At 41.5% G+C, this 21075-nt stretch overlaps 1 protein-coding gene across 2 annotated transcripts in view; it reads right to left on the bottom strand.

Moving 5' to 3' along the window:
• The window catches only part of LOC134620098 (neuronal membrane glycoprotein M6-b-like), a 50334-nt gene that overhangs the window by 21998 nt on the left and 7261 nt on the right, over positions 1-21075 (bottom strand). The window contains exon 1 of one of the 2 annotated variants that reach the window (XM_063466029.1): positions 8681-8849. The exons of the other annotated variant lie outside the window; for it this stretch is intronic. Within the exon in view, the coding sequence (XP_063322099.1) occupies positions 8681-8750 (70 nt within the window). The 5' untranslated portion in view covers positions 8751-8849. Of the gene's footprint in view, positions 1-8680; positions 8850-21075 lie in introns of those variants that run through there. 2 annotated transcript variants of the gene reach the window in all.

The raw sequence follows: 21075 nt of genomic DNA, 5'->3' as shown, positions 1-21075 counted from the left end.
TGTGCCTCCTAAGGTCCTGCAGTGGGAAGGCAGCTAATGCGACCAAACTTCAGATGTTACAGTGTTACTGATTTTACTGTGCTGACATAATGAGCCTTTTCTAGGTTTCCTGTTGTATTCATCAATTTACTGTTGTAAAGTAGCAGTACGGTTAGTATTGGGCTAACTACAAGTAGGTTCCCATAGTTCCACAAGTAAAACTCCCAATCACAAGAATGATAATTTTCCAGTAAATAATGAATTGTAGGGTTTTCCGTATAGGTTTTGGGGCAACGAATTTAACTGTGACTCCCAAGATCCATTTTAGAAAGCAAACATGGCATTTATTTAAAAGACCAGTTTACAGAATAGTTGCAGACAAACTGTCTGATGACCAATTTTATATGACACACAAGGGAGGACGGCTCCATGCTTGTTTATGCCAAATTCTGATCCTGCCATCTGAATGCTGCAGCAAAATTTGAAAGTCATCAGACCAGCCAACCTTTTTCCAAACATCTGTTTTTAGGAGTGGCACCCAGCGTGGTCTTCTGCTGCTGTAGACCAAAATTGTGCATTCAAAAATGAAATGCTCTTCTGCATGCCTTGGTTGTAACAAGTGGGTATTTGATTTACCTATTACCTTCCAATCAGCTTGAAGCAGTCTGGCCATTGCCCTCTGACCTCTGGCATCAACAAGACATTTTCATCCAGACACCTGCTGCTCACTGGATATTTTCTCTTTTTCTGGCCATTCTCTGTAAACCCCAGAGAGGTTTTGTGGGAAAATCTCACCAGATCAGCAGTTTCTGAAATACTCAGACCAGCCTGTCCGGCACCAACCATGCCACGTTCAAAGCCACATAAATCGCCTTCCCCCAAGTGTTAACTTCATAGTCATGTTAACTGTTTCTGAATGCATTAACTTGCTGTCATATGATTAGCTGAACGAAATTATGGCACATTCTCAAGTTTAGTTTAGTCACTTTGGGCAAATTTACATGCTGATGTAGAAAAATCTCCTAAATCATCTATCTGATGTCCATATTTTAATAATTAAAAAGACTGGACCTACCACTGTAAGTCACACAATAAAAACTAAGCTGAAATGAGTTAACCCATTCTAGAAACTAAGTGAAATTAAACTAACAATATTAAAACTCATAGGCACTCTGTTGACATGTTTTAAAACACCATGCTTTCTTTTTAAAACTCCTTTGTGACGCAGTGAATACAAAGATTCCTTTTAAGGTGAGAAACAAAAGGCTCTTTTAAAGGGAGTTTCCTCAGTGCAGCGAGCTTTCATGCAGGCAATAAATAGCGAGGCACTCTAACACTAAATAGTCCTTGTTTTGTGTGTACACAGAGATCAGAGCCAAATAAAAAAAAATGTGACCACAGTGCAGGGACCGAGAGTAAGAGCACAATGGTGTACCACACGGTCTCGCCCACATGTGTGTACAAAAATAGAGCTTTTCCTTTAGTGCAAGCGAAGCACTGACACAGACATTCCCCTCAACCACTCCTGGTCATTGACACGTAAACAAATACAAGCGCACACACGGACACACACACACACATATCCAGATGGAGGCTGACAGCATGCTTTGGGCAAATGGCTTCAAATGAGGAACACATGAGCCTCTCTCTGTGTGACGGCTTTCACATGCTCCCACAACCTCACACACCTCCGGGGCGGGAGGAGGATAGGCGAAGGGTGTGTGTGCATTAGTGTAAATGTGGGAATGAGAGAGAGGGAAAAGGACAAGACAAAGAGGAGAAGAGAGGAGACAGAAGAAGCAGAGGAGAGAAGCAGAAAAAAAAGATAAATGTGGCACTTAATGACAAATTAATCAGTGGGAACAGTGAAGATGCCAGAGCACATGGGGTCAGATTTGTCAGAGGGATTTTGAAAGCATGTAAAGACAGAATCATAAGTGTAGTTTGTGTTTTGCACAGAAAAAAAAAAGATTTCCCTTTAGTTTTGCTGATTCCTTGCATGCAACATTGACCTGATAGCATAGCAAATCACTGGCTACATAAAAAACGCATGTAAGATCATCCATTTATGTATATTTTGAAGCCTCAACTTTGGCATCTTTGACTATCTTGAGAGGATCTGACTGAGAAACCAAGCACACAGGACGCTTTTGTGACAGAGAATCACAAGGTAGCCAGATCTGAAAGCAAATGCTGCGATATGGTCTATTTGACTAAAATGGGACCATATTTTCATGTGTCGCCAAATACAGAGTTTAAACTGGCGATAGAGACCATAAACCCATAAGGAACATTTCTGCTGTGACATTAAATCAAGTGGGAAAAAGAGCCATTTTCCCATGCACTTCTAATCTTTTTTTGCAACCAGAGGAGTCGCCCCCTGCTGCCCATTAGAAAGAATTAAGGTTTAAGGCACTAGCAAATAAGATTTCACTTTTTAAAAGACAAACTATACTTCTAAAGTTTTTCTTATTTGTCTTTGATGCTTATCTATATAAATAAATAAAGCCTTGAATCACAATTAATGTAACTTGTCCTTGTTTTAACCCTGTAAAGCCTGAACTATGAAATAAACTTGCGTGTTTACTGAACTTTCTGACAAATTTAAAATAAAAGAAATTAACTGGCAACTTGCATGTACAAGTTTGAATTTGTATAATTTTTGCTACTTCAGTGGCTCTAAATGTGTCTGGTTGTAAAAAAAATAAAGTCATACTGATGATGTAGAGGTCTCAAAAATTCATATTAAATATGATGCAGTTGGTGTTACAGGTTCATATAATATTTTTGGCAGTGATGAACAAACAGATTAAAAGTTCACAAGGACATAACTACATATAGTTGATGTGTGGGAGCTTTTTTCTTTTTTGTCTACCATAAAAAATAAGCAAGTGAAGGGAGTAAAAGCCTTAGTGAGAGGAGGCTGTTTGTAACAAAGTCAAGTAGGAGACCAATTCCAGCACAGGCGAGTCTGTGCATTCGAGTAGACGTGGGTGTGTGAGAGAAAGAGCGAGGTTTGCATTTGGCCGGACTGTTAGGTGTCAGCTCCCAGTTTAATGGTGACTGAATCACTGTGTCAAATATTTTGAGCACCGATAAAGGAAGCAGCACCTGTAAGCATGGCTTACACCAACACATGTCTCAAAAAATATTCATATCAATGTAACTTTGGTATATAGTGACCTGAACTTTATCTAATTTCTACTTTGCAAGAGAGAAAAATATTGGGATGCTCCACAAAGCCGCTGAAGATAAATGTGTGTAGGCCGAGTGATGAATTTACCAGTTTCCTGCCCTGAAGACAAATATAAGAGCTGAATAATGAGTGGCTTTCTGGTAAATCTTACTCCTTCACAAGTGGGGAGAGGAAGCTTCTTAAGATTTATGTGTATGTGTGTGTGTGTGTGTGGCAGCAGAGCTTTGATTTGGTCTGTAAAGTGGATTACAAGGCAGAAAAAGACTGAACACAGGCGGCATGCTCATTCAAAAAAGGAGCAAAAATCTCCATTGGACATATATTTACTTGGCAAATAAATTCTCTGTTGGTGCTTTATATCTACACATAAATAAAAAATGAGAGGTCAAGAGAGGAGCCCAAACTTTTTAATATGACATTAAAGAATAGCTTGATTGAGATGTAGTAAAGAAAGCTGGGGAGAGAAACTACCCCGATATTCACGAGAAGCACAAACCAAATGTCAGCAGGGAGAACAACCCAGCCCGGCTCCTCCACTGCCGCCTCACCTGATTGAGGATCATCAAACAGAGGTTGGCCTTTAAATTCAAAGTGTCAGCCTGGGCTCAGCTGGACTGTAGCACTGAAGCTTTTTTTCTCCAGTGACCCCTGTCTGCCCCCCTTCACCCCCCCAAAAATATACACGTACAAGGCCAGGATGTTATCACACCTCACAGTGGTTATTTTCCTCTTTGTGCAACCTTGCTGTCACTTTATGAATAAAACTGAAGCATATTTTCAGATTGTTATTTTTGTGATGTAAAAATGTGTTAAAAATGAGCAAATTGGCATTACTGGCACTGCCTTTACTTGGTGCCGGATCCATACAAAAAATTTGCAGTATCACACAGCAGCACTAATGGCTACTAAGTCTCTGATTGGATGCCCAGTCGATGGTCTTAGAAACCAGTTCTTACTGCATCCTGGATGAGCTTAGTGCAGCAAAGCAGCTCTCTACCTGCAGCAGGGTCCGCTTAGAGTGACTTTTCAGCTCAAAGAAGACTCCTAGAGCAGAAAGAAAACTAGTTATGGTGGCTCTGGAGTCTGTCGACCATGGGGCGAGAGATTCTCTAGGAAACATGTGACAGGAAGGGCCAGGACTGGTTGTTTAGCGGAAACAGAACTTTCAAAATAAGAGTGAAAGGATTGAAGTGAATTGATTTGATTTAAAATTAAAAAAAATCTTTTTTTTTTCTAAATGAGCTGTCAAATCTGGCTAGATTCTCGCTGGCCTGGATTCTAGGCAAGAAAAGGAGCTTTTTGAAATTCACAAAGACATCCAGACCCTTCAGTCTGCTTTAGCGCGAGAGTCTTGTAAGATTCAGAATTTTTAAATGCAGATACGGGTAAGACAGCAGAAAGCAAAAAAATTAAAAAACAAACAGCCTGATTAAGAGGAACTCGCTTTGTGCTTCAGAAGCTGCAGCAGCAGCTCTGCCCTTCCATGCAGAAAATTCGACTAAACCTGTATCCTTCCAGACGATGATGTAATCTCTTACGGTTCTGATCTGAACATCATAACCAAGGACGGCGAGCCGGCACTGGGTTACGTAAGAGCAGTCCTGCACGTACACACAAGCAGGGGAGAGAAGGACGGTGTGTGTGTGTGTGTGTGTGAACAGGCCAAGCATTTACAACAAAGGGCAGGACAGAAGCAGCAAGTTGAAATGCGCTCAGGGGCACTTTCAAGCGCTTAAAGCCGCTTCAGGGAGTCACATTAAAGGTAAAAAAATTCTTTTAAAAAAGAGATGCTTGCTTTTGCTAATCAAACTGTCTCAGCCTAATGAAATCTGATATAATTGCACCTCAGAGAGCATAGATGATGTCTTGTTATCTGAGCTCAGAGCACCTCAACGCACAAACACACACGCACAGATTAGAGATTATAGGAAGCAATCAAGCAAAAGGATCAATCCGAACCCACCAAAACACCACCCGCCACCCACCCCCTGATTATAAACCACGCCTGTGTTCTGTGTTCATTTTCCAGTTTGTAATTACTCTCAGCGAAATGTCACACAATGAAGGTTCAATTAAGAACATAGACTCTGTTTACCATGATTGGCTAATGGAGCTGAAGCTAAGGGAACATGTAGCTAATGGAAGCAAGTAATGTGAAGAGAAATAATCCAAAGTATGTGCTAAAATATCATACTTATGACTCAGTTCACTTATAATATTCTAAGAATAACCAAAACTAGATACACCATGAAAGCCAGCTGCTTCACTGCTTCCTGTCTTCATGCTAAACGCTAACTGACAGACTTGACTTTGGCAAGAAAGTTAAAAAAATTATATCTAACTACACATCCTCTAAAGTACAGAACCTTTGAGCATGAAACTCAAAATATTTACATTATGGACAGATTTTTCAATTGTAATGTTTTCACTTTGTCTCTCTTTGTCACAAAAATGATCCTAAAGACATACATACTGTATATAAAAGATGGACTTTGGTTAGCATAGTTTTGGAACAGATGGGAAATGGGTGGGTTTAACTCAGGCTCAGAAGGATGCTGGGTGCTCATTCAATAGTAACTTGTCAGTCACAATGTAGAACCCACTCAAACATATCCTTCTTGGTCATCTCTTTGGACAGAAATAAGGGGCTAATTTAAAAAATGAGCATTATGCTGTATTCAATAAAACTTTAAATTAGTGCTTGAGCCCATAAACTCATGAGAAAAAAATTTCCTGAGGTCACAGATCAAGGCAACAAACGGCAGTTTCCCTTTTGCCTTTTGTACAATTGGAATTCCATCGGAGCCGCCCTCTGCTGACCGTTAGAAAGAATGCAGGTTTAAGACACTTCGTAAATCCGTCTTTTATGTACAGGTGGAAACGCCTGCTATAATAAGAACTATCACAAAGATGCTGTTCGAGCTATTTGGCGGGAGCTGGCTGTCTCCATTGGGGTGGAGGCCCCCATTGCTTTTGCAGTGTATTCTATTAGGTAGCACTTAGCATTCATTTAGATTTTCACAAAATGTGTCCATGACATTGAGTGGATGTTACAATGAAAAAAGCGTAAGCCTCTACAAAGATAAAAAACTCTACTTTTTGTTGCTCTTGCTACAATTTCCTGTTACCCACAGTGCCACAATGGATGTAACCGCAATCAGCTGACATAAGCAGTTCTTTAATCAGTCGTTTAAAACTAAACATGAAGAATCCGCTGCAGAAATAGGAACTCAAGCATCACAATTTAAGCACAAATCCTGCCTTGAGCCTCCGACTGTGACACCAAGCATCTGGGATTGTTTAAGTGTTTACTCCAAACTTCGTACATGTGCTTCCTGATTCAGAAATGCTGGCACACACCGACACAAGCGCCTTACACGACAGTGCTCGCCTTGTTGCCCCAACTTTAAGTCTTCAGCTTCTTAAGGGATGTTACAAGCTTATGGTCACATTCCAGATGTCAAAGGCACACACAAATGATTACACCAACAAATAGGCCATCCTCCAATCTGGTCTATTTTGGGCCACTGGTGTAGGTGGACTTGGTTGCGCAACGTCACACCTGGAGCACAGCAGCCGAGGCTGCAGAACTGGGAGAAAGCAGCTGTGTTATAATTTCGCTAATTCAGAAAATAGTCATTAATGAATTCAAGGGCTCAATCAATAGCTATAAATATGGCTCTCTATCTTTAGAGGCCTTTAAAGAGGCTTCGCCCACTCTCTCAGCTGAAGTCACACAAAAGGCTCTCATTGGACATGGGCGTGCGCGTGGCAGGATGCCTTGGGAGAAGATGATGTAATATCTTTTTGAAACATCACTATTGAGGGACACCCCACTCTTTTGAACTTTACGTCACAGACAAACGGTGACCCAGCAATATCACCGAGACGGGACCAAAGAATAAAATAGTCAGAGTTCCAGCAAAACCATGTAAACTTACTGACAGAGTATGTGCTTCTAGTTTAATTTCTAACTAGGAATAAAGATACTAAAAGTACAAATGTAAATATTTGCTTCCAATCTAGTCATTTTTAGCCTGTTTTATACATGCTGCAGAAATATATTTATGTTTTCAAGCATAAACACTTCATTTTAAGATGGGTTCACACACAACTGTGAATGCAATCTGCAGAAGAGGAAGCAATACAGCAGAAGACACTGCATGGCGATGTGAGGTGAGTGTCTGTGCAAAGCCCTCCGGGCGTATGCACTCTGACTTGGTGTCACCTATCCTCCTCTCTAAGGAGGCCTAAGGGCAGGATGTCTGATCAGCTGAAACACAACCCTTCCCCAGGTGTAAACATAAAAAAAGGTGTTTATCTTTAAAACACCCATCACTGACTAAATTACGACTTACACCTCAGACTGTTTGTGCTGCACATTCACATTTTAGTAAGTCTATAATCACCACGGCCTGTTTTCAGCTGCCCCCAAACTGCAGGATGTGATTTTTACTACCAGGCCACAACGAAAACAAATCAGTCATATCCACTCTGTATGGACGTCGAGTCCTCCGACGCACAAAGACACGCCTACACAGAGTCAGTATGAGCAACAGTTTGAGCACGATTTTGAGGGAAAAATATCTAATTGCTTGCTTGTCTTTCACAGGTGACAGGCTGTTTGCACATTTGCGCCTGTAAATTAATTTCATGTGCATGTAAAGGTCTAAATGTATTTTAACCACTGATGGTGTGACATACATTGTTGCATTTTCATTGTATTATATAAAAACGAGCATGGCGCAGGGGTCCAAATCGGCATGCGTGCACCACACAGAGGCTCTGTTTCGAGTGCGCCTGGGTTCTAAATGATGGACGCGACCATCTTTTTGCGCCAACAGGATCATTGATTGTTTCGTAGCCTCCAGTTCGTCTAATAAAAGCTGATTTTTTATTATTATTTTTAAACAACAACAAATAAGAATCTCTTCTATATTCGATTAATCGCGCTCCTGACAGTTCAGCCCTTATGGAGACCGCCGATAACAATCGAAGCGGCTGCGGCGGGAGGATCCACCTGGCGGAAAACAATAATGCAGCCGTGCACGGCGCGCGGCCCCGTTATCAGCCGCTCATTAGGCAGGAATGAGCTCACGATCGTGCAGCAACGCAAAAGCAAATTGGCATTAATGCATGCTCCATAAAACCAGAACGAGCAACCTTCCCGAGCGCATCAAGCCGCCCACCCCCTCATTGTCTCCCCCCTGCATCCGTCTCCCCCCCTCACGCACACACATTCTTTGAAATCGCAAACCAAGACGTTAAATTGCGCTCGAAACCGCGCGCAATAATCTCGATCACCATATTCCCACGTCGCCAAATCGCCCTCAAATAGGTGTGAGGCCGCAGAACAAAAAAAGCCATGCTATTGTGTCGCGCGCAAGCGAGAAAGCCATTGCAAGTAGGTTAAACCAGCTCGCGCTGGCGCAGACGCAAATGTCTCCAAAGACAGGGGGAAAAAATGCCAAAAACGCGCAAATGCCAGCGGCGGATTTAGCGTACCTTTGCTCTCCTGCCCCTCGTCCTGAGTCTCCTCTGCGTTGGACTCCATGGCAGGCTTTGTCCCGTCCATTATTTTAGGGGAATATAGTCTCCTTGCAGGCTACTTGCACTTGTACCTTACAGTGTGTGGATGATGGAGCCTATCCTGGTGACTGGATGCTCTCTCTCTCTCTCCGTCTCTCTCTCTCTCTCTCTCTCTCTCGTACACACCCTCCCTCTCTCTCTCCCGCTATCTCTCCTTCTCCCTGTTTAAGCTCGCCACCGTCTCTCTGTCTATATCAACAATTCAGTTTCGAAATGCAAATGCACACGCATCGGTGTTACAGAATAATGCCCCCAAAATAATGACTAATATATAACGACTCCCTTTTTGGCGCCCAAAATCATCCTCATGATGTAAATTACTTTCTAAATATATTTTGGTAATATATTATTGCAAATATATATATATATAATAATAATAGTAATAATAATAATAAAATCCTGTCAGGCTGTTTCATCTGTGGCTTCCTGTGATTTTGATTTTTTTTATTGTTTGCTTGGAGAAGGACAAAATGTGCAGGTGATTTCAATATGCAAACTCACGGGTAACCATGCAACCACACACACACACACACACACACACACACACACACACACACACACACACACACACACACACACACACACACACACACACACCGCCCCCTCTCCATCTGGTGAGCTAAGAGAGAAACAGAGAATGAGGGAGGGAAGGGAAGGATGGAAAGAGGCAGAAAGAGGAAGGGAGGGAGGGAAAAGGGAGGAAAAGAGGGAGATGCTGTAACAGAGTGTAACTGTGTGAAATAAAAGCGAGCAAGAACCTGAGCAGGAAGGCTGGGAAAAGGGGGTAGTGACTGATTTTCAGCTTTCTCTCACATTGAACATCAGTTATTTTAACACTTCTGAGCAACCAGTCAGCTCTCATTAACAGCCAGCACGCTCGGTTGTGTGTTGCATAATGGTTATGTTTCACTCAAAATTAATCTCTTGCTTTCCTGTTGTGTTTAAGTAGCTTCAATTAAACTCATTTGAGCTCTGACCGAACCATCTTTGACCAATTAGAGCTTCCGAACTGGTACGAAGCCACGCGTTAACCTCTGCATTTCACTGCTGATTAGTTGTTCCCACAATCGAATGAAAAACCGACCAAGGTGGGTCCTTGAATAGCAGAGAAATGCCTACAAAGTGGGGGTGTTTATGCAAAGTGGGGTTCGAGGGAGTGTGTTGTGCAGTTTTCATCATTCACCCCATTTTCTAATAATAAACACATCCCCAAACAATGGGACACCATCTGTCCCGAATCCTCTTAAATAAGATTTTAATTTGAGCCCACGCGTCCCTGTTTTAGACAAAGCTCAGCTCACAAAAACAGTTTAGGAAATCCCCCCTCACCCCACCCCACCCCACCCCACCCCAACCCAACAGCCCCTGATGTTTTAATTCTAACAAAACATCAGACGCCAGAATGGCTAACGTGGCATATATGACATTTAGTGGGTCCATTCACCCTGAGGGTTGAAATTCACACCCTGCCCTGCACCATATGCTGGTGAATCCAAGAGGATCTCCAATCACACTGACTTTTTGACATTTGAATGGCTCTAAGCACCATGAGGAAACCTGAGCCTGCTGCATAAATGAATGACCACCCAACGAGACACCACAAAAACATGTAGGAGTCAAGGGAGTTTGGTAAGAAGTATTATTCCCTTTAATGACAGCACACTTCAGCACCGGAGCCAGATGATTAGTTGAGCTTCTACCATACGAAAACATGTAGTTATCATAGAGCATAATTATTTCTTTGTGTGGTCCACAAAAAAAAAAAAAAAAAAAAAAAAATCCACAGTGATACAAAGGCTGTGAATAGCTCCCATAATGATTCATCTGGGGTTTTTAATTAACAAGTTAATCATTATAATTTCATGAAGGAAACTGTTCTGCTCGAGAACCTGAAGCAGCAAATGTTTGCCATTACTGCTTAAAAAGTGAGAGAAAATGAATGGATACAGCTTTAAAAGGGAATTTAGACACAGAAATACAAAATAAAATAAAAAAAATCAGCAAAAAACATTTTAAATGAAAGGAAATTCCATTTTAGTAAATATTTTTTTAAACTATGAGCTGAATTACCATTTTTGCATTTACGCAAACATCCATAGAAAAACGGATCATGTATTGGCTGAAAATTACCAGTAAATTTTCTTTCTTTCTTTTTACAATGTAGCCAAAAAAAAAAAAAAAAAAAAATCCACCTTATTTATGAATACATTTTTGCATTTATTGCCCAATAAGCACTGATAGTTTGAGGCTAAAGTCATCATCTTGTTAAAACAAAGCATTTCCCACTAAAGTAAATAGAAACAGGATCAGCAATAACCTTGGGAAATGTATCCAAATACCTCAACATGAAGCTTTTTTCTAAACGAATGTCCCTCTGGACACATAATGTGAAATTACTGGGCTGCTATGCTTAAGGTGGCCATTTATATCCACTGTCAAATTAACCAAATTAATTCAGTTTAAGTCTGGGGATTATTATTTTCCTTTTCACTTAGCTGTACTAGTTGCCGAGCACTACAGTCTATGCAGTTCTGTAGTCCATATAGAACAATGAGAGCTCATACAATGAGGATATTGAATAATCAGTAAATGGTATAATTCTGTTTTGTAGTTAATTTGATCTGTAGCAAAACACAGTCATGCGTTGGGACAAAAAAGAAAAAAAAAATGGAAGAAAGGAGGGAAGAAATGCAAAAGGACAGAGTCACACAAACTCAAACTGTCAGTTACCAGGCTGGAAGGGTGAGCTTCAAGTCCCATTTTTCTCTCAGAACCCCCATAATCCCTTGCTGGGTCACACAGATTAAGGACTTGTCCACAAGATGAGATACAGTGCTTCCTGGCACTCTTCACGATCACCCTGTCACACACATGCACATGTGCACGATGTTAAAAACACACACGCATACACACACAACATGCAGTTTGGCGTTCCAGAGACGTCAGAAAGTCCGAGTCCTCATAATTCCTACCAAGTAAGGCGCAACAAAACTGTTTTCTTTTTATGGTGGAATTCCAAGCAGGATTTCTTAAGACAGAGTTCTTCCAAACTTCTCTTACTTCATCTCACAGATTATTGTATAACATTATTAAGTGTGTGAGTCACAGAATAAGCCAAAACCTTCACAAATGCAACACCACCACAGACTATTTGGTTTTCTGACTATTTGACTGTCAAATAAACTCAGTGAAGATGCTGTGTAGCACTAAAAGTTCAGGACCTGCACTAAACCAGGTTCTGCACAACCTGCCAGTTGATTTTTCACATCATCCTCTAATAATAATGGATTGCATTTATATAGCGCTTTTTGAGACCCTCAAAGCGCTTTACAATTCCACTAATCATTCACACACTGGTGGAGGCAAGCTACAGATGTAGCCACAGCTGCCCTGGGGCAGACTGACAGAAGCGAGGCTGCCATATCACGCCATCGGCCCCTCACCAGTAGGCGGTAGGTGAAGTGTCTTGCCCAAGGACACAACGACCGAGACTGTCCGAGCCGGGGCTCGAACCGGCAACCTTTCAATTACAAGACGAACTGCCAACTCTTGAGCCACAATCTCGCCTCTAGTTCCTCTTTCACTTGGATGACTTACATTTACTGCTGTCAAACAGAAGAAGCCCTTGAACTGTAAACACCAAGGGCCTAAAAACCAGCTTATTGTCTAAGCTAAATGATACTTTTAACAAATGAGACTGTTGTCCCTGAGAAAAAGGAACACATAGGCTGCTCCTGTGACCAATAGTGACCAGGTAACCAATCAGTTTTGGTCACTTCCTCCCCTCACTCACAACTGTTCCTGGTAGATGGCTGCCCCTCCCTGAGCCTGGCTCTGCTAAAAGATTCTTCCTGTTAAAAGGGATTTTTTCCTTCCCACTGTCATGCTCGCTCATTTAGGGTCATATGATTGCTGGGGTTACTCTGTTTTCTTTGTGTTATTGAATTCTGTTAATTTATTTATGTTCATGTGTGGGTGGAAGAAAATGGTGGAGTGGCCTACAACTTTTGAGGAGTGGAGATACAGAAATAAGGACAAGAGCATAATGGTGAAATGCAAACTGCATCCAGGAGAGAAACAACTGCATTACGATGCTAACACGACTTGGATCTTTGCAAACATCTGCACAGACAGCATGCTAATGCAACCTAGTTGACCCCAGACCCTGAACTTCAACAGGTAACAAAAGCAGTGAGGAGCAGTCAGGCTTGCAGCCTCAGTTCCTACCTGTTCATGCTTCTACAGAAGAATCACTGTGGCGATTGCTTTAAAGTCTCTTTGAGCTGGATTGTTGACTTTGCTTAGTTGCATACTGCAATACTTTACAGAAAAGTAGCGAGTAATGTGCAATATGTTACTGTTTTTGAATAGCAATCCCAACACTGATCATGACTATACTAGTATGACGACAAAATAAATGTTCACTTTTGTTTAATGTGTTAGCATACAAATAATTGTGAACTAGAATTTATTAAAGATGAAAGCATTGCAGCTAAAATCTGTTGGTGGTTCTACATGGAAATTTAGTGGAGAGCTTGAATTCATTGTCCAGACATTTCACTAAAACAACAAACTGGGGAGATTACCAAAGTCAGCAGGATCTGCCCCTTAGGAAGAATGAATATTTGTACCAAATTACATGGCAATTAATTTAAAATTAAATACTGTAGTCTGAAGGAAAAGGGTGCACCAACTGTGCCACGTTGCCATCCTTAGAGTCATGCTCCTTTGTACTGAACTGACACATCAAAGGGATGCATACTGTGTTTGGGGTGGCAGTCAGGTATAGAACTGTGCCTCTGTGTATTATTGTGAAATGATTAACAACAGAGTGAGACTAGGACTGTAGTTTGGACCCTAAACAGTGTGCTTGTTTGTGTGGGCATGCAGGGAAATGTCAGTGACGCCAGTAAATATTTAAAATGCAAACTTTTGAAGCCCGTGCTCAGAAGTGACCCATGCAACAGCTGATTTTGGGAAATATCTAACATCTAGGTCATTTTAAAGTAGTTGTTAAGCTTGAAAAAAAGCCTCTGTGCTTCTGCAGCACTGCAGAAACTTTCTTATCTGCCTCCACAACTCTCTTAGTCCATTAAAGGCAAAGGAATGAGTGCCTGTCGACTGCCTGTCTTCCCTCATTAGAAAGACACAGAAGGGAAAGTGGCGCTCAAATTGGGTCGTACTACAGTAACGAGCACACTGCAGCTCCTTCATGGGAGCAGATGTGGAGCTAATGTTGAATAAAAGAAGGAAGAAAAGGAGAACACCGGGGCCTATGAGTGCCTCAGCAACGATAGCCATGAGCAGCTTCAAACTGACTTTAATCTAAATATTTCTACACCATCATGATACTCTGGAGGTGGTCACATCCTCTTTATCAGAGCAGTCTCGTCTCAGAGTGATACAGGCTCTGCTGTTTCCATGGAGACGGGAAACACTGCCGGCAGGCTGCAGTGATTGAGATCTTTTAGCGATCCTATCAGTTCCTAGAAAACTTCTCATGTGGCTGTGGCTCTATGTCCCATCAGCCAAAACTTAAAATCTAATCAAGGAGATAACCATGACATGAAACTTCTCAATGTGGTATCAGTAAAATCGTTTCTGCTCCCATGACCAGCTCGGCCGAAGGCTACTGTTGTTGACATGCAGCCAGTGTATTGAACGCTTCCTGTTGTTGTGAGGAAGAATCATCTCGTGCACTGTTAGAGTGCGTGTAAATAAATAAGCAAGTTGTCTAGCGTGAATGGAAGCAATCACCCACAAGACGCTTCGCATCTTCTGAGTGCACATCTGTAAGTGCAGCAGGAAGCACACTTAACCATATTTATGGAGATGACTGAAATCTTTTTACAACTACATGATGGATTAGAAGAACTTTCCCAGAGATGTTCATGATCCCCAGAGGATAACTATTGACTATTGACTTTAGCAAGCTTTGTTTTTTTTCATCACCATCAGTAAAGGTTAAAATATCAATACTACAGTCTAAATATCAGGAGAGCAATTTTCTGATTGTGAGTGAAATTTCTCAACAACTGCTGGATAGTTCACTCTAAATTTCCCCATTAGGAGAAATGGTAATAACTTGAGGGATCCTTTGATCTTTCATTCAGCATCATTGACAGGTCAGTGTTTTTTAATTTATACTGTACTTTAGTTATACTAAATATCAGCTATATCTTGCGTTTATTTATCATCTTGCTTTCCATTAGCATGTTCATTCGGAATTAGCATTTGGCACACACCACTTCTGTGTTGTGAGCTAACAGAGCCATTAGCATAGCTGCACAACAGTTTAAATGCAAGTTGTTAAGATTTAAGCTGTATCCACGTAGGAAGTGATCAATCATCACTCGTCGCATTGAAACTCAGGGCTGCCAACCTTTTAACGATCAAATAAGGGACACTCTGGTGTGCCAGAAGTACAATGCACAGCTAGCTGGGCATAGTGTAAATATGCACAGTATGTTCATATTCTTATAATAAAAATGCAGTAAAATGTTGGTATTCAGTTCAACCAATACCTCATCTAAAACAATAAAGAAAATACAGTAAATAATCACATGGGCATTTCCTTTGAAAATTAAGCAAAAAAGAAAAAAATATTCAAGTAAAATACTGTAAATGGGTGCTTCAATTACCCAGTTTATCATGCTATGCAGACCAAAGACCAACTTATTTTATGAATCATGTATTACTCCTCACATCTGGTGCACTTGACGGGCCATCACTGACGGTTGTGGATGGACGCAGGTAATCGTCTGATACAATTGCATCTGTTAGACAGGAAGTGGCACTGCAGGTAATGGTCAATATACGAGACATTTAAGGTAGAATAAGGGACGAAACAATTTTGCTCACTATACGGGATGGTCCGGCTAAAACAGGACAGTTGGCAACCCTATGGTTGGTCGCTAGTTGATAAGTTGCCTAGATAATCTTTTCATTCGCTGTGAGCATGTCCTCATTTTAGGTTTGACAGCGTTTTAGTAGATAGAGGTGAATGGCTTAAACATGAATTGAGCTGCAGTTTGACAAAGGCCTTGAAGGGGACTGGTGGAGGCTGGCAGATCCCCATGTACCACATAGAAGTGAAGAAGTGAAAGAATTGAAAAGGGGAGGGGGGGGGGGGGGCACGAAAATGAGAACAAACAGCTTGTAGAACTGGGGGATCATATATAGATAAGAACTGGAAGGAGAGTGTTTGGAGGTGTGGTGTCCTGAAATTCAGATACTTTATCTCCAGCTGATGTATTTGGTAGGTAAATAGCTAGTATCTTGTGCTCTTGTTGGTAGTTGCCTCAGTTGCTTCTCTCAAAGCTAGGAACAGTTTACTGCGGGAATTGCACACTTTGTCTTCCTATGTTTTGATCTCTTTTGATTATGTTTGTACCCACCCAGACAGATGATACCACCGTGGTGGGGCTCATCTCCGAGGGAGATGAGACAGCGTACAGAGCTGAAGTTCAGAGGCTGTCAGAGTGGTGTGTAGATAACAACCTGGACCTCAATACTACCAAGACAAAAGAACTGGTAGTCGACTTCAGAGGAGGAGACTTCAAGGAGGAAGTCTGAGCTGCAGCCTGTCAGCATCAATGGGGAGTGCGTGGAAAGGGTCTCCAGTTTCAAGTTTCTGGGTGTGCACATAGACACAGACCTCCAATGGAGCTCTGTGGTTTTAAACAACGCCCAACAGCATCTCCACTTTCTGAGAATCCTCAGAAAAATGGACCTGAAGAAGGTGCTGCTGACTGTCTTCTACCGCTGCTCCATTGAAAGTGTGCTGACATATTACATCGGTGTATGGTTCTCCAGCTGCACCACAGCACACAGAAAGGCACTCCAGAGGGTCATCAATATGGCCCAAAAAAATCATTGGACATCCTTGTCCCTCCCTGAAGGACCTGTACAGCACTCGCTGTCTCAAGAGGGCATCCTACGAGACTGTACACACCCAGGACACCGGGTGTTTAAGCTGCTGCCATCTGGCAGGAGGTTCAGGCTGCTGAGGTCCCGGACAAATAGACTCAAGGACAGCTTTTACAACAGGGCAATAGCCCTAATCAATGCAAATAGCTGACCTGATTGGCTACCTCCCTGGACTTTTTTTGGGGGGGAAGTAACAACGGTAAAAACAATAACAATAATAATATTTATATTTATAACAAGGTGCAATAATATTTAATGTGCAATAATAACAGTGTGCAATAACACATACACTTATTCTTCATTTTTTTTATTACTAAGTTAAGTTAAGTTACTGTGTTGTGTTGCATTGTGATGTGTCATATCGTGTCGTGTTGTGTTGTATGTAGTGCCGACGTAGGACGGATTTCCAATTTCATTGTACTATTGTACTATGTATGACTGTACAATGACAAGGAAGAGTTGTCTTATCTTATTTTACATGTACAGCACTTTGGTCAACAGTTGTTGTTTTAAATGTGCTATATAAATAAATATAACTAGTTTTTTTTTTTTTTGTCTGAGTCACCGAATGTGACTGACCTTCTGGAACAAAATGACTGGGTGTGCATCAGAAGTTATTGAGTCTGGTCTGGTCTGCCCATGAGCTTTTAAAAACCCAAAAACTATACTAAGGGTCATTAAACCACACCTTTACTGATATATGCTGAGGTCACAACTGTCATTGAGGGTACAGGGGAGTTTGTCTTTATGTGGAAAAGAGTTAAAAGGGTCTTGACCTTACTATGTCAAGTGCCTTGAGATGATTTATGCTACGATTTGCTGCAAAATAAATACATCTGAACTGTTGCATCACTTTGTAAAAAGACCAACGCAAACAAATTACAGGATGAAGATACAGTGACAAAGAGCACTAAAGTTCAAATGCCTGTTATTGTTTCCATAATCTGCTCCTTTGTCTCGTGTGTGACGCTCAGTCGCACTACAGGCATCGCGTTGACCTTTTAACTGTCTTCCTGACACGCTGTTCAACACCAGCATCTGTTTTGTTGCGCTATGAAGCCATGAGCTCCGATCCCAGAGGATGACCTCATGATGACCTGCAGTATCTGTTGGTCCGTGCCTAGAGAAATCAATTGTGCGCCACTCAGAGCTATTTGTGCTTGTCTTTGTCTAATGCAACTTCTATGTCACTGAGAATCAGAGGATCCTTCAGGAGAAACAGTATATGGAAAATTAAAGGTGGGCCGTTTCTTCTGCTTTGCAGTTGTGTAGACTTTTTTGGTTGCATGGATATAAAGCTTTCAGTTTCAGTTTGACACATACCTATTTTAAAATAACTGTTGTAACAACAATTGAGCGACTGCAGAAAGTTTAGCTGAAATGATGACACAGTTAGCTGTAGCTACAGGCTACTAATAAGTGATGTACTTAGCTACCATGTCAACCAAGTAAGCTTTTAGGAACAAATGTCTGAAAAATGGACTATTAGGGCATGACAGGGTGGAGTATAAAATACCAGAATTGAACAGTTTCAGTTCAGCTTGAATTACGCAACAAAAACAAGCCAACCATATTTGTCCAAAAGGACAGCACCAGCACAGTCTGGCTCTGCTGGAGGTTTCTTCCTGTTAATAGGGAGTTTTTCCTTCCCACTGTTGCCAAGTGCTTGCTCATGGGTTAGGGTTTTTTTTTTCTCTATTATTGTAAGTTTTTAATTTAACAGTACAAACTGCCTTGACATGAGTTGAACTGAATTGAAGTAAGTGGCTGCCAAATCAAAGGAACCATGCCACTAACTTTTAGAATATGAAGAAGGATACTAATTATTCAGACCAAAGCCATTTTTGTACCAGGCTGCAAAGATGTTTATATCATCATATATAACCTGTCCAGGGTGTACCCCGCCTCTCGCTCTATGATAGCTTGGCTAGGCTGCAGCCTTCTGCGATGCTGAATTGGATAAGGGGATATATATTACCGTTGCAACCAAAGCAATCACCTTGAAGTTTTTGAAATCTAACTTTTAAGGTAAATAGAAAGCATTGATTAAGTTACTTTTTTTAAACTTTACTTATTGGGCTCATGACTCAAATTGTATTGTGTACTAGGGCTGGGCCATATCATACCGTTCACGGTAATACCGGTACAATGTTGGGCAACGATAAGAAAATGAAATATCGCGATAGAATATGGGTAAAACGCGCATGCGCAGTGCCTTTGTTTACATACGCACATGGCGGAAAAAGCATGGCGGCGACAGAGAATGAGAAGGGCAAAAGCAGATCGTTGAATGAAACGGATGAACCAGAATTGGTTTGTAAAAATGCTGCAACTTCAGTGGTGTGGAACTGGTTTAGCATTCTTCCGTCGGATACACAACAAAGCACTATTTTTGGTAGAGCATGCTAGCGGGCCGTCGTTATTACTGTGTTTTTTTGGAAAATACGGCACACTTAAAATCAATCCTTTGATTTTTCTGAAAATCGACGATTTTATGTGGTACACGGCGCTCAAAAATCTGTCAAATGTTTTAGTACGACTTTGCTAAGCTACGAAGCCGCACCGCTTGATGGATTGTCGGAGCATTACGGCTATTGTAGGCAGGAGCCTCGCGGAGTGATACTTACTGTGCTTCAACATAATATTATCGTATTGTGTGTGTATAACCTCTTTTTAAGTTTTGTGGATATTATACATGGTTATGCTGAGGATATGTCGGCCAATTTCCACTGTCAGCAAGGAATTTGCATTTGCACTGTTAAATTTTTATATAACTTTAATGCGCATAAAAAACAGCTGCTTGTTTAAGTGAAAATACATTGATTTTTTTTTTTGCACTAATAAAGTTGTGGAGTTGTAAAGTATTTTGTCTAGTGTCAGTTATATCGTCAGTTATATCGTTATCGCAAATTTTCAAATGTATATCGTGATAAATATTTTTGGTCATATCGCCCTGCTCTATTGTGTACTCGTTCTTCTTTCCACAGCTTGCTTGTTTCACCCCACAATAACCAGTTTCAAACATACACTGGAACACTGATTTTTCTTTACATTACTCAGCCAGACTGGTCATTTAATGGTCTCTAACCTGTCAGTCTCTGAGTACAAAGTCCAATGTGGCCATATAAGGATGGAGCGGGTGACTGTCGGCAAAATTCAGAGCCAGTGATTGGGTGTGACTTGTCCTGCCTCCTGCATGCGCTAATGTGTCTGAATCTCCTGCTGCTAAATGTGAGAAAGGGCAACCACAGACAAAGTCCTGAGCTGACTCTGCAGACACTGTCCAGAGTTCATGTGTGACAGCAGCTGATGTTTGGGTGTTTGCCTCCATTAGTCAAATATAAGAGTTGTATCACTAATGCTGAAAACAGGCCATCACTTAAGCGAGCAAAAACATGCAAAGACTCTGGTACAAACACTAACGCACACACACACACACACAAACATTGTCTCAGCGACGGCTTTATGAGCCTCCCGCTGTCGCTTTAGTCTAATCCTTGCTTTTTTAATGGGCTTTTGGCTTCCCCTAAAAGGAAAACCTTTGCCAGAGAGTGAGGCTGAAGTTCTGCACCTTGCTCATCTCTAACCTGAGACAATCCTTTTAATTTATCAGTAGAAACAATGTTCCTTTGTGACTTATCTGGCTTTATTCATCTGTGTGTGTGTGTCTGCTCATTGGTGTGTGCATGTACGTCCAGATCCGGGCTCTTAATCTGTGGTGGTTATGATGACCCAGTTTCGCCTCCGCCCTCTGCCGTCGGTCGCCAAGGAGACACTTCCCTCTCATTCCTGAACCAAAACGTCGGATGCTGACAAAGGTTAATCTACCTTGAATGCACACACACACACACACACACACACACACACACACACACACACACACACACACACACACACACACACACACACACACACACACACACACACAAACTCTAAAGATGTCAACACAAATACAAACATTTCATTCAGGCCAGTGTTTTTGTGGATTTTTAAAGGAATGTTCCAAACAAATGGGATTTCTTTCCCTGTTCCTGTCCCCTCCATCTCTAGCTCCACTCCATACTTGAAACAGGCACACGGGCAACTTTAATGCAAATTCATGCAAACTAATCCCATCATGCTTCGTCATCATCCATACTGCCTGAAACACCTGCACTTCTGTGTGCTCTGAGTTTTCCCTGCGATTGCGATTTCTTAGTCTTAATTGCAATACAACAAAGCACTGAAGCTTCTGTTTCAGCCTGTCATCTCATACTCATCCTCACACTCACTCACACAATCAAAACGCTTGACCGAACGCCCACCCTCTCCTGTACAGCAATAAAATCTAACTGGGAGAGCATCTCCCATACATTTCATTTTATTTACAATATCTGACTCCT

This window comes from Pelmatolapia mariae, linkage group LG23 (assembly GCF_036321145.2).
Source record: "Pelmatolapia mariae isolate MD_Pm_ZW linkage group LG23, Pm_UMD_F_2, whole genome shotgun sequence".
Taxonomy (NCBI): Eukaryota; Metazoa; Chordata; class Actinopteri; order Cichliformes; family Cichlidae; genus Pelmatolapia; species Pelmatolapia mariae.
This window is presented reverse-complemented; position numbering and strand designations above follow the sequence as displayed.